At 42.5% G+C, this 14,110-nt stretch overlaps 1 protein-coding gene across 11 annotated transcripts in view; it reads right to left on the bottom strand.

Moving 5' to 3' along the window:
- Positions 1-860: 860 nt before the first annotated feature.
- Positions 861-14,110, bottom strand: part of ARHGEF3 (Rho guanine nucleotide exchange factor 3) — a 337,446-nt gene continuing 324,196 nt past the window's right edge. For all 11 annotated transcript variants that reach the window (XM_060203100.1, XM_060203099.1, XM_060203097.1 and 8 more), the window contains 3 exons: positions 9,836-10,006; positions 5,859-6,045; positions 861-3,529 (listed from right to left, as the gene is read on the bottom strand). In XM_060203100.1, the coding sequence (XP_060059083.1) occupies positions 3,180-3,529; positions 5,859-6,045; positions 9,836-10,006 (708 nt within the window). In that variant the 3' untranslated portion in view covers positions 861-3,179. The remainder of the gene's footprint in view (positions 3,530-5,858; positions 6,046-9,835; positions 10,007-14,110) is intronic.

Genomic DNA, 14,110 nt, shown 5'->3' with positions numbered 1-14,110 from the left:
AGCTCTGGAGATGCAAGGGTCCAGGACACATCGGTGAGGTTGTCTGCCCAGAGAAGTCAGGATGGAGTCATGGCAGCATCTGTAACTTAATGTCTGGAAGGTGGCATGACCTAAGTTGAGACAAGATGGTTAATGAACAGGAACCAAAAAGTAGGATTAGAGCAGATGAGAGTAGGGATTTTAGAGTAGACGAAAGCTAGGCAACCATTTTAGGTAGTTTTGCTTAAGTTTGGTAGCTAGCCTGAGGTTGGATGAGAATATTGTCTGAGAGAATGGTGTCAGAGTAGAGAAAAGGGCTAAAAAGTTGGATTAGAGCAGGGAGTAGCTCCCATTCTTATAAAAAAAAATTCTGTGGATAAAATTAACTATTTACCTCCATCCTCCTGTTCTAGGGCATATATATATTTAGCAACAGAGCCTGTGTAACCTCTAAGTCCCAACTGGTCTGAGTTTATAGCTCATGGTCACATCTGAGGAACACGGCAGGTTGCACTCATTTCGGGACCAGTCTTTTTCAAGTGGCAAGGCAGGATACTCCCAGCCTCCCTTCAGAGACTGGGGCTATCCCTATGGTCATTGCTTTATGGTAGAGTCAACATCCTGGGAGGCAGCCATCTTTTTTCCATTGTTGTTGTTGCTGCTATTGTTATTGGATAGAACAGAGAGAAATTGAGAGAGAAGAGAGGAAAACAGAGAGGGGGAACTGGGGGGCTTGAATGGGGATGCTTGCACTGGTCCGTGTGCTTCACACTGTGTGCACTTAACCTGGTGCACTAGTGCTACTGCCCAGCCCCCCCAGAAGAAGTATTTTAAGAAGATAGTTGTAAAATAACATTTTAGGGCAAGTACTATACAAAAGATGACATTTTAATGTAATTTATTTGAAATGCTTCCAGAAAAGTTTAAGGCCAGTATACAAAAACATTCATTTCATCAAAATATTCATTTACTTTCTCTCCAGAGAACAATACTTGACAGATCACTCTTCTCAACACATTGGCCAAAGTGATGGATGGCTCCTGCAAAGAATGATAGAATGATTTCCTTTGTCTTCACACAACTGTCCTTGGCTTTCCTCGGTTTCTATCCATAGCAGGTTCTTTTATTTGCTACATCACTAACAACTTAAGAGACAAAGCAGTTTTAAATAAACTTGTAATAGAAAAAAACTTCACCATGTTTAATATCTATAAATATGGGAAAATGCTTTATGACCACAATAATTTTTTTGTTTTCAGAAAACAAGTAATATACCTTGCTTTTATGTTGATAAATCTTGTCAAACAGATTCTCTGAGTGCACATTAGAGGTGTATGTAGCAAAATGACATAGTATCTACTGTTTTCATTTCTGTAAACTTGAAAAACACAGAAGAGTAAGGGGGGAAAACCCTTATTTGGCAATAATTTAGAACCATTACTCCTAGTGCTGGTGTGGTTATAATTTTGCACATCCTTAATATTTACACTCTCAGGGAGTTTTTCCATGAATCAACTTTTTTTTTTTTTCTTTCTTCTTTTTTAAGGTCTGTGACCTACCCTGCACTGTAAATTCAGGCTGGACAAAGAGGTTACTAGTTTGGCTAACATCCTAATTAACCATAGAGTCAATAAAATTGGCCTCTGGAAAATGTAAATTGATTCTGGTCAACACAGAGCTAGAGAGAAAACTGAAGATCTAGCACCAGAGCAGGAAAATCCAAGTCTCTGGCCTGTTGAGGAAGCACGTTGGACTTCACTTTTTGTTTTAATGTTTCCTACGCAAGGTCATGATGCATTTCTTTGAAAGTCTTCTCTCTCTCTCTCTTTTTTCCTTCTTGGTAAAAGAAGTTATTAATTCCATCACAATATTCTTCCCTCATATCTTCATTCATGCTCTAAACTGAATAATTAGGTTTAAGTAGATAAAAAATAATGAAGAGGGGCAGGGGCTTCTTAGAATCCTACCAGATTTTCCCAGGTCCTTGGAGTTTTAGTTTGATGATTTAAGCTAAAAATGGCTAACACAAGCCAGAAACAATGACAAGAGTCCTCTTGTTCAAGATTCTGGGTTCAAGATTCTGAGCTGACAGTTGCTTTTGTGTCAGGCCTTTTTAAGGCTAGGCTCTTTTTTCTCTCTTCTTTCTTTTCTCTTTCTTTCTTCCTTTCTCTTTCTTAATTTCTTCTTCTTTTATTTATTTATTTTATTTATTTATTTATTTATTTAATTTTTTTAGAGAGATGCAGAGAAAGAAAGACACAGAAAGAAACACCAGAGCACTGCTCAGCTCTGGCTTATGGTGGTGCGGGGGACTGAACTTGGGACTTCAGAGCCCCAGGCATGACAGTCTCTTTGCATAACCACTATGCTATCTATCCCCCGCCCCCTACCCTCTTCTTCTTTTATTTTGAACCAGAGGTCTGCTCAACTCTGGTTTATCATGGTGTTGGAAAAACTGAAATTGGGACCATTGGTGCCTCTGGCATGAAAATCATTTTGAATCACCATTATGCTATCTGTCCAACCCCAGATTCTATTTTGATAGATTGCATCAAATTTGTACTAGATAAAATTGCAAAGTCAAGAGATTGCTTCTTTCTGGCCAAATAAAGTGTCCAGAATCCCCAGAGTGTGTTTTCAGATTTTATGGCTGGCTGACATTGAACCAAGCTCATGCCAATGGTATTGATCTATCCTAACCCTCTTTCAAATGTACAAATTTGAAATGCCATCAATGTACAAAGGACTTCCCTTGGTCCTATTTGAAAGTCCCTCTTAATTCTGTGCTTTCAGTTGCCACGTCACTGAGCAAATTGCACTAGAGAAACATGGAAGGACTTTTTTGACAATCTACATGAAACAGTAGTTTAGAGGATCTACCTCTGCTCTCTTTCCCACTTTTTAAAAACAAACCCAGCAGGACAAGTGACTGTAACTTGTTCAAGTACCTCTCCATACTTCCAAACACTTGTGAAATACAATACAGAGTGGTAGTTGCAATGGATTCCAGCTTACACGCACAGATGGGCAGTTACAGTACTAGGGACAAAGATACAGACACAAGAGACTGGGGCAACACGATCACAGAAGTTTTTTTTTTTTTTTTTTTAAAAGTGCTTCTCCAAACCGTTCCATGTGTGGAATGCAAATACTGTACAGGTAAGACACAGGGCTGCTTCCAGGAAGCATATGCACTTCTGTCAGACATTGCTTTCAATGTGCCTGCTATTACCACAAGAGTCCGTCTGTTCCATGCGCTCACAGTCAAGGCTGACCTCACTCGTGTCCATGCTACAGTCTGATTCACTGTCCGACTGGTCCATCTGCTCAAGTTTTGTTTCTCCTTGTGGCTCCCTGCTCCCAGTCGTGGGATGTAGGAACGGTCCCTCGGAGTCAAGCACCCCAGCCTGGCCAACTGCACTTAAGACCATTTCTTTGGCTTGACGAATACAGTTGAGCCACTGCTGTTTGTTGAAGGTGTCATTGGCTTGTAGTGAGTGGGTTTGACTTTGGGATCCATTTTTGAAACTTACTCTGAAGAAGTTTTTAACTAGAAAATAAAAAGCACATTAAAAAAGGAAAAAGGTCGACAGATCTTTCCCCAGGTCAAAGATAACACAAGTAGTGGTATACCTGTAGAGATATCACTCACTGTTTGTAAAATATATGCTAATTATCTAAGAAAATGCTCAGGTTACCTTGGAACTATGGTCAATCAGTTGCAGCTGACACAGGTTTAGCTCTCTGTGACATTCTGAAGCTAGTAAATGAATATTAGCTCAGAACAACCAAGTTTTGTGTTTCAGAGAACCCTTAGAGTACTAGTTACCAGACTTGATATCAACCAAAATCCCCTAGGGAGTTCGTTAAAAATACAGGGCCGACAGGTGGCTCAGTAGATAAAAAGTTGGATTCTTAAGCATTAGGTCCCAAGTTCTATTCATGACATTGCACATGTCGGAGTTGCTCTGGTTCTCTCTCTCTCTAACTTATAAACAAATATTTAAAAATGTATAGGTCCATGGGCCCTCAGCGGTGCAAATTCAGTAGGTCTAAGGTAGTACTTTCAACAACTGCCTCAGGCTTGAGCTTCTGCAAGTCTAAGAAGCTCTTTGTAATGGTAAGACACATCATGATACATAATACATACACATAATACATACACATAATAGTACCTACACATTTAAATCAGCCCTGTTTCAAAAACGAGATGGCAATGAAAGCACCTAAGCAGAAGTGACACGCATTTAAAAAATAGCAGTGCACAATACATAAGATACTTCATTCAGCTCGGTAATAATAATCCTTGGCACTAAAGGGGCCATGGCTGCCACATGTAATGGCAGTTCACAAAGGCATCTGCTTCTAGTCCCCCTGCCATCAAAAGGTGGGGAACAACCACTTCATCTTAATTCAAGTTCCACTTTTCTCCTAGGCAAGTGTCTTACCTCCTTGATGCTTCAGCTTCCTCATTTGTACAACAGAAGAAAGACAATCTCCCTTATGTGGTAATTGTGGGAGAGAAATGTAAGTGCTATTTAAGACCTGGTGTGCAGCCAATATCCTATACATATTTATTGTGATTGCTGCTGCTGCTACTGCTGCAGCCACTCAGGTGAAGGAATAATTGAGTAGGTAAGAAGTAATACAGTTAGTTATTCTGACAATATAGTGTCACCCTGTTAACCTAAATGGCCCAAATGTTATCTTCTCAAAGTAGACTTTCCTGATCATTTTATCTTAACCAGATCACCTACTGCTATGCTTTTAAAAATATTTTATTTTATTTTAATGGGAGAGATACAGAGAGAAAGACAGAAACACTATAGCACTGCTCAGCTCTGGCTTATGGGTGCTGGGGACTGAACCTGGGAGCTTGAAGCCTCAGGTATAAAAGGTTTCTGCATAACTTTTATTCTGTCTCCTCAGTCCAGCTATTCTTATCTATCCACTATCAGGTTTTTTTTGTGTTCTTTCATAGTCCCTAGACTATCTATTTGTTTATCTTCTATCTCTTCCATCACAAGGTATGCTCCTTAAGGGTATGGAATTTAACTATTTGCTTTACCAGTATATACTGGCAGCTAGAATAGTGCATGATACACAGAAGATACCTGGAAGACACTGATACATTAGTGTTTCTTGGTTAATTTTTATCAAGTACCTATTAGGTTAAAGGTGTTCATTTGGGTAATAATGGATGAACTCACAGTCCAGTCTTTCTCATGTCTACAAAGATACATTTGCCAATTAAACTGCACAAACCACTACAATGCAGCTGGTAGTCACACAGGGTTTATTTTGTATTAATTATGCCTTTATCCAAATAAAGGACATGGGTGGGTCTGGAGGACGGAGTAGTGAGTAGGGTGCTGAACTTGGAAGCACGAGGTCCTGAATTCAACCCGATACCCTGTTGTTTTATCTGGGCTGGCTTCATGGGCCCAACACCGGACCACAACAACAATACCCTATGTGCCAGAGTGATACTCCGATTCTCTTTCCCCCTCCTCTTTTTCTTGCTATGGGGGAGGGATGGAGGGAGAGAAAGAGAGAGAGAGAGAGAGAGAGATAATATAGTACTGAAGTTTCCTTCAGTGCAGTAGGGGTTGAGCTCAAACCTGGGTCGTGCACATGGCAAAACAGTGGCTATCCAAGAGAGCTTTCTGTAGGCCAATCTTTATAACAGTCATACAGTATGTATGCATACATCCCTACTATGAAGATGGGAAAGTTAAACTGATAGATATTGAACAAGGCAAGTGATGAAACACAGAAATAATGTCTGATTACAAGGCTATGGCTTTTTCTTTTCACTGACCAGTTACCCCAACCACTTCAGAGATATGTAACAGGCCTGAATGGGCCTGCACCCATACTTCTCTCATTGTTGCTGAAAGCTCCACGTAGGGAGCCACCCAGCCTCACTTCTCCATCCTGCAGGTCTTCCAGGAGCAGGTCCTTCACTGGGATTGGCTGCCGGTATAGCTGGTAGCAGAGCTGCTCATTGTGGGAAATAGCTCGAGTGATCACAAGCACTTCCTGGAACAGGAAGACATGCAGCTTCTGGAAGAGAAAAGAAGCCACAGGGTTTCCCAAAGCAACAGTCAAGCAAGGAGCTAATGATCAGATCTCTGTGGGTAAGAGGCTCTGGCTACCAGGCTTTTTCTGGGTTATGAACTCAGATCCACCCCCAGGAGAAGACAAGTTCCAGATATATCTACTGCTATTCCTATAGAACACATTTCTGGTGTCCTTCAAGAAAAGATCTTTCTGCAGACAGACTCTGTAGCCAGGACTCCCAGGACACTAGTCACATTGCAAGTCACAGTTTGTATAGACACACACCGCCTCCAACTCTCACAAGAAAATATTGAGAGGGACTGGGAGATGGCTCACTTGGTAGAACACCATGTTACCATGCTTGAGGACCTGGTTTCAAGCTCCCAGCTACCATATGGGAGTGTCTGCAGAAGGGAAGCTTGTGAGGTAGAGCAATGGAGAAATGCTATGATATTTCCCCTCCTGTTTCCCCTCTAACACCTTCTTATAAGAACGGAAAATAAATGGCCTCTGGGAGTGGCAATGTCATACAGGCACTGAATCCCAGAGATAATCCTGGTTGGGGGTGGGGGCAGAGGAAAAGGAAAAAGAAAAAGACAAGAAAAAATTGAGACTGGTCTATTGTACCAAAGTAAAAGACTCTTGGGCGGGGGTAGTGGGGGGAGGGTTCAGGTCCTGGAACATGATGGCAGAGGAGGAGGACTTAATGGGGGTTGTATTGTTATGTGGAAATGTTATGCATGTACAGACTATTGTATTTTATTGTTGACTGTAAATCATTAACCCCCCAATAAAGAAATTTAAAAAAAAATGGGAGGGAGGAGTAGAACAGAGTAATGAAAGAAAGAAATAAAAAGTACCACTGGTTTTGGTTTATACTACCCAATAAAATTCTTTCTTTTTTAAAAAATTTTTTATGCAACCAGGGCTATTTCTTGGGGCCTGCACAATAAACCAACTGCTCACAGTGGCCTATTTTTTCTTTTTCTTTTCATAACTTGACAGAGAGCAACAAAAGGCTGGAGAGACAGCATAATAGTTATGCAAAAAGACTGAGGCACCAAAGGTCCCAGGTTTAATTCCCAGCACCACTACCACTGTAAGTCAAAGCTGAGTAGTGCTCTAGTAACAAAATAAAACAAAACACTGTACAGTCTCTGTACCAGTTTGTACATAAAAATAAAGTACACTAAGTACACTAAATACCACACAACGGTTATTTCTGTGTGGAAAGTCTGGCAATCAAGAGAGAAATAAAGATGGAGAGGGGAGGAAGGGAGGAAGAAGGAGAGAGGGGTCTGGCAATCAAGAGAGAAATAAAGATGGAGGGGGGAAGGAAGAAGAAGAGGAGAGAGAGAGAAAGGGAGAGGGAGAGGGAGAGGGAGAGGGAGAGGGAGAGGGAGAGGGAGAGGGAGAGGGAGAGGGAGAGGGAGAGGGAGAGGGAGAGAGACCTACCTATAGCACTGCTTCAGTGCTTGTGAAGTTTTTCCTTTTGCAGATGAGGACTGGGAATCTGAACCCAGGTTCTTAGGTATGGTGATATATGAGCACTACTGGACTACAAATATAATTCTTTTTTGTTGTTTTCTTTTTTAGTTTTTAAATTTTATTTATTTATTTAGATAGGAAAGAGACTGAGGGGGGGAGGGGGTAGAGGAGAGAGAAAGAGACACACCTGCAGTCCTGCTTCACTAATTATCAGGTTTCTTCCTGTAAGTGGGGAGCAGGGGCTCAAACCTGGGTCCTTGAGTGGCAAAAAGACTTTCAAGCCTGAGGTTCTGAGGTCCCAAGTTTAATCCCCAGAACTACCATAAGCCACACGCACATGCACAGAGGCTCAGATAGTGGGTTCACATTGCCTATCTTGATTAGAAGACTAAAGTAAAAGCCATATAAAAATCTCTATTTTCATTATGTGAAACAATAAGTAACTTCTTGCCTTGACTACCCTCAAAAGAAAAGTCTTAATATATTCCATCATCCCCTACTCAAAGCCCTTCTTCACTTGCTAGCTCTATGTTTATCCTGATTTTCACTCTTGTCAAATGTAGAGTTGATGCTTTTGATAAATGTGAAATCTTACTCCTCTAGCCACCAGCAAGCCCAGTAAAAAATACGCTAACTAAAACAAATTTTAAAAGACACAAAACATCATTTGTGCCTTCAAATGGCCAATATTTGGTTGAGATCTAGTTTCTGCAGTTTTGGATGAGGGTTGGAACATGTGGACTGGGGTTAAGAGACCCATAGATTTCTTTTCTCTCAAATTTAAGATTATCTGATAATGCTGGATGGCCTTCTCTTGTTTTCTTGTTTGGCTGGTTCTGGGCCTCACACATACACAACTCTATTACTTCCAGGCCAACTTTCATTTTATTTCAGAGAGGGGGCACATGTGTGACTTTACTGCTTCCATGATGCTTTGACACTAACATAGAAAGAGGTAGGTGAGCTTCCTCAGGTGCATGGCATCTCCCATATGGTTCTGGGATTTAAACCTGGACATCTGGCATCTGGCAAGGTATACGTCCTACTCAGTGAGTTATCTTTTCAGCCTAAAAACATTTTTCTTATTTATGAATTCTCACTGAGTTTATCTCTAATGCCCTAGATACACCCAACTAGAGAGTCATCAGTCCTTAATTGAGGGACAAAAAGAGAGTGAGTCTTCATTCCAAGGGGTGCCAGGTCTCTCCAACTACTTACAACAGGATTTTTGAGAAAGGATGTTCCAGTAACCCAAACAAGAGACTGTCCAAATATCACAAAACAGCAGAACAGTTTTCCCTGCAACTATCAGCACCCCAGACAAACAGAAACATGTCTTGATGCAGTGACCTGGGACAGGTCCCATTAACTGTGTCTCCCCACCAGCTGGGGGATCTGTCGTAGTCCTGATATTGGGTGCTGTGACACCATTATTTCAAGTAACATTTCCAAGACTGCTCATAAATGCCACCTGAGTCAAGAGAGTAGGTGTCCCTTGTAGTGTCACAGCATTATGAAGAACTGTCCAGTATAGTTTGGGCTTTTATTTTGAGGGGTCTATAGATCTGGAAAATGAAGTCCAATCAAGGTGGAGAAAGGACCTCCTAACAGCACTTTGCATCCCCTGCTATTTCCACACTGAAGCTAGAATTAGATAAAAAGCCCATGGAAGGCAAGTTATAATAACAATAATAATAATAATAATAATAATAATTGCAGAGCTGGGGTTTCATGTGCTCATTCCTAGGATGACTTTTCCATTCAGGTAGAAAGAAAGGGGGAGAGAAAGAGAGAGAGAAGGAGACACACCATAGCACTGGAGCTTGCCTTGGTGTGGGTGGTACTCCTATGTAGTGCTGAGGCTTGTACTCTACTATGTGAGTACCTCTCAGCCCCTAAGTCATTATTTATTTATTTAAAAATTTTTATTGTTTTGTTTAATGAGAGAGATCAGAGCACTGCTCAATTCAGTTGTAATGCCTGGGATTGAACCTGGGACTTCAGAGCCTCAGGCATGAAAGTCTTTTATATATATAGCCATTAAGCTGTCTTCCCAGCCCCTGGGCATGAAATTAAGAAAAAATATATATGTATATATAGGTTTATATAATATACATTTATTATATTCAAACTATAAACATTAGATGTTATCATTTACATATAAAATGTAAAAAGTATAGCTGGGGTCTTATGAAAATCAATCTTTGTCCAAAGACTATAACCCTGGATAGGGAAGACTGGAGGTTCGGATATCAAGTATTGGGGAAGCCTAGGGTGAGATTCTTAGAGGAAAGTAACCACTTACCACACCCCGGTTGTTCTTCAGTTCACCATGACAACACAACACCCTCGAGCTGTCAATCAGGGAGTCTTTCTGGCCTTCTTCCAAATAAAGGAGTCTCTCTTTATAATAGCGGCATTCAGATTCTCCAGTCTTGGTGTTGATTTCTGCCACGATTCCCTGAATGATGTTTATCTATGGAGACAAAGAACCAAGTATGGGGAAAGTAAATAGATCATGCAGACAGGGTTAAGTCTAGAAAGTCATCAAGACGTGCTGGGATCTAATTCTGAGATTGTTACCTAAGAAGTTGCTTTATGAAAAGGAAAACCACTTCCTTTCATTATTACTATACTACATCTACCTACCAATATGCACAAACATATATGACTATGTACACATACGAATATTTGTATTAGACATAATTACTGTTGATGCACACTTATCTGAGAGGAAGAGATATAAGATAAAGCTTTTGATGTTCAGGACTCATAATTACTGAGCTCCATACTTTTTATTTTATTATTTATTTATTTTTAAGATTTTATTTATTTATGAGAAAGATATGAGGAGAGAGAAAGAACCAGATGTGCTGCCAGGGATCAAACTCAGGACCTCATGCTTAAGAGTCCAAAGCTTTACCACTACGCCACCTCCTGGACCACTGTTTTATTCTTTTAAATTTCTTTATTGGGGATTAATGTTTTACATTCAAGAGTAAATACAATAGTTTGTACATGCATAACATTCCTCAGTTTTCCACATAACAATATAACCCCAATAGATTCTCTGTCGTCTTTTTTGGACCTGTACTCTCCCCCACCCTCCCACCCACCCCAGAGTCTCTTACTTTGGTGCAATACACCAACTCCAGTTCTAGTTCTACTTTTGTTTTCTCTTCCAAACTTGTTTTTCAACTTCTGCCTGAGAATGAGATCATCCCATATTCATCCTTCTGTTTTTGACTTATTTTTACTTAACATGATTTCTTCAAGCTCCATCCAAAATGAGCTCCATACTTTTTAATAGCTTAATTTCAACATTTAAAAATTTATTTTGGATAGAGATAGAGGGAATTTGAGAGGGAAGGGGGAAGTATATGGCGGGGGGAGACATCAGTAGTACTGCTTCACTGCTCATGAATCCTCCTTCCCTGCAGTGGGGACTGGAAGCTTGAACCCACGTCCCTGTATGCTACCCCACTCTTTATTATTATTATAATATTATTAATAGCATTCATTTATTTATTTGCCTCCAGGGTTATCACTGGGGCTCGGTGACGGCACTAGAAATCCACTGCTTCTGTCGCCATTTTTTTTCCACTTTACTGGATAGGACAGAAAGAAATTGGGGGGGGGGAGGATATATAGAGAGAAAGATAGACACCTGCAGATCTGCTTCACTACTTGTGAAGTGACCCACCCACAGGTGGGGAACTGGGGGCTTGAAGTGGGATCCTTGTGCAGGTCCTTGCACTTGGACTATGTGTGCTCAACCCAGTGCACTACCGCTCGACCCCCTATTTTATTATATATTTTTATACGCAGCTGGGGAATGAACTCAGGGCATTATGCATGGATATATAACACACTTCTAAATTATCTCCCCAGGATAATTCTTTAAAGACAAACAGGAGAGAGGGACAGACACCATAGCATTATTCCACTATCCATAGAATTCCTCTTGGTGCTAATCATGGTGTTCCTATGTGGTGCCAGCTTAAACCCAGGGCCTTGAACATGGCAAGGTGCACACTTTACCAGGTGAAGTCTCTCCCACCCTTCCCTGCATCCCACACATTTCTTTTTTCTTTCTTCCTTCCTTTCTTTCTTTCTTTCTTTCTTTCTTTCTTTCTTTCTTTCTTTCTTTCTTTCTTTTATTTATAAAAAGGAAACATTGACAAAAGACATAGGATAAGAGGGGTAAAACTCCATACAATTCCCACCACCAGAACTCCACATCCCTTCCTCTCCCCTCCCCTGATATCCACACATTTCTTATAACATGCTCACAATGCTTACAGAGGCAAGCATATAAAGCCTGGCCAAGGAGAGAAAGCATAGCAGAATGTCAAAGTCCAGTTAAGGGGCCCTCCTTAGGTCCCTGAAACACAAGTTAGTTCTCAACATTTCTTTCTACATGAACTTATTTTAAACTGCAAGCACTATCCATGGTCTGGATATGAATAAATGGTTTGGCTATCTTTTTAGTGATAAAACAGAAATGGTTTATAAAGGACAGAGATCTAGGAGTGAGAAAAGAAAACAAAAGATGGGGAGGGTACATTTAAAAAATATATATTTATGTATTTATTCCCTTTTGTTGCCCTTGTTGTTTGTTGTAGTTATTGATGTTGTTGTTGGATAGGACAGAGAGAAATGGAGAGAGAAGGGGAAGATAGAGGAAGAGAAAGATAGACATCTGCAGACCTGCTTCACTGCTTGTGAAGTGACCCCCCTGCAGGTGGGGAGCCAGGGGCTTGAACCAGGATCCTTATGCTGGTCCTTGAGCTTTGTGCCACGTGGCTTAACCCACTGCACTACCTCCTGACTCCCCCTTACATTTCTATTCAGATCTATCCTGATAGTACATGTGGATTGTTGTATGCTTTACATTGGGTTCTAGTTCTCCCCCGCCAAGAGAATTGGATCAGTCCTGTTAATTTCGCGGGCCTGCTTGGCCCCACCCCAAGGAACCCCGCGAGAGTTCCAAAGTTGCAGAGTTCCAGAGTTGCAGAGTAGGAGAGGGTTCCTGAGTTCCAGAGTAAGAGAGAGCGCTTGTGTTGGGTAGTATGCCACCTCCCCCTGGCTTCTGCTTAACCATATGCCTATATAGGGATTTACTGAACCCATTCAAAGCTTTGGTCTATTTACATAAATCACTTTTACATTTACATAAAGCACTCCCTCCAGGGCATTGGTGGTTCAGTGATAGGATTCTCGCCTGTTCCGCCCCCTCCTTGTCACACTCTGATTTTCACCAGTCACTTTTCTCTCCACCCTCTCTATATCACATCCTGTGATATTTCCACCCTACTTGGAGAGTATAAAAACAGCTGCTCTTCTGATTAAAGACACTTGGAAATTTTCCGGCTCCGAGAGTTCCATAGTGTATCTCCTGCAAAGTTGGTGCGGCACGAGTTCCTGATCCCTCTCCCACGCAGCAGCTTAGATCGGTTCCAGTTGAGTTCTCTCCAAGCCAGAGAGCACTAGCTCGGGAAGAAGTACCCTCAGGCTATCCCGGCATGCTTGCGCTGCCGCAAAGAGACAGCAGAGTTCTGTTTGGTGATTAGTTTGTCTTAGTTTATGAATCGTTGTTCCTGAATAAAGAAATACAGCTTCCCTGCCCAGCCGTTGTCTCCGCGTCTCTGTTACCCGCTCGTGAAGCTAGCCCGGCCAGCTAGAGCCTCCGAAATTTTAACAACAAATGGCGCCCACGTGGACCTGACCTGCGCATCTCTCAGATAAGTAGAGACAATTTGGCTACCTATGTACTATGGCCTTCTCTTCTGCTTGTGAAGAGATCTCCAAAGGCCTCTGCTCTTTCTTCATGAGACTGTTTTGCTGTTTCTGGAACATTTATCTCTGGACCACTCTGTGGTTTCCACTCGCTCGGGCGAACTCAGAACAGCCAGCAGGAATAGCCAGCGGGTGGGAGGCGAGGCGCAGAGCTGCTGTTTCCACCTGGTTAAACAGCCAGCCAGCCGGCTGCGCCCAGACAACCCCGTGCACTGTGCCCGCAGCCCCGCAGCCCGGCAGCCTGCAGGAGGCTGACGCCAGCACGCAGGAGCCCGATGCCACCACACAGGAGCCCGATGCCAGTACGCAGGAGCCCGATGCCAACACGCAGGAGCCCGATGCCACCACGCAGGAGCCCGATGCCAGCACGCAGGCCAGCCCACGGGAGTCGGCTCTCCACTGCGTGGCGCAGGGCACTGGACGTGTGATCCCTCCACGCTGCTCGGCCACTGCGAATGGGGCAGCAGACATGGCAGGGCCATGGGGCAGGGCCGCGGCAGCCTATCATGGCCGCCACCCCCGGGCACCTAGGCCCACGCCTTCTACAATACTGGCCCGCCTGCCCTCTTGCTATGAATTCTGGAACAATCCTAGACCTCCCGGACCCCCGGGCTCCCTGCCAAAACTGGGCACATGAGATCTCCAGCTGCCGGTCCGGTCTGAAGGCAGACAAGCTGGAGTACGCAGAGATTTGTACAGAGATCGCAACCTGCAATTCCTAGAAGTGAAGCTGCCCAAGAGACCACCACTGGACAATGCACCCCCCCAACAACTAAGACAG

The sequence above is a fragment of the Erinaceus europaeus genome, chromosome 12 (assembly GCF_950295315.1).
Source record: "Erinaceus europaeus chromosome 12, mEriEur2.1, whole genome shotgun sequence".
NCBI classification, from domain to species: Eukaryota; Metazoa; Chordata; class Mammalia; order Eulipotyphla; family Erinaceidae; genus Erinaceus; species Erinaceus europaeus.
This window is presented reverse-complemented; position numbering and strand designations above follow the sequence as displayed.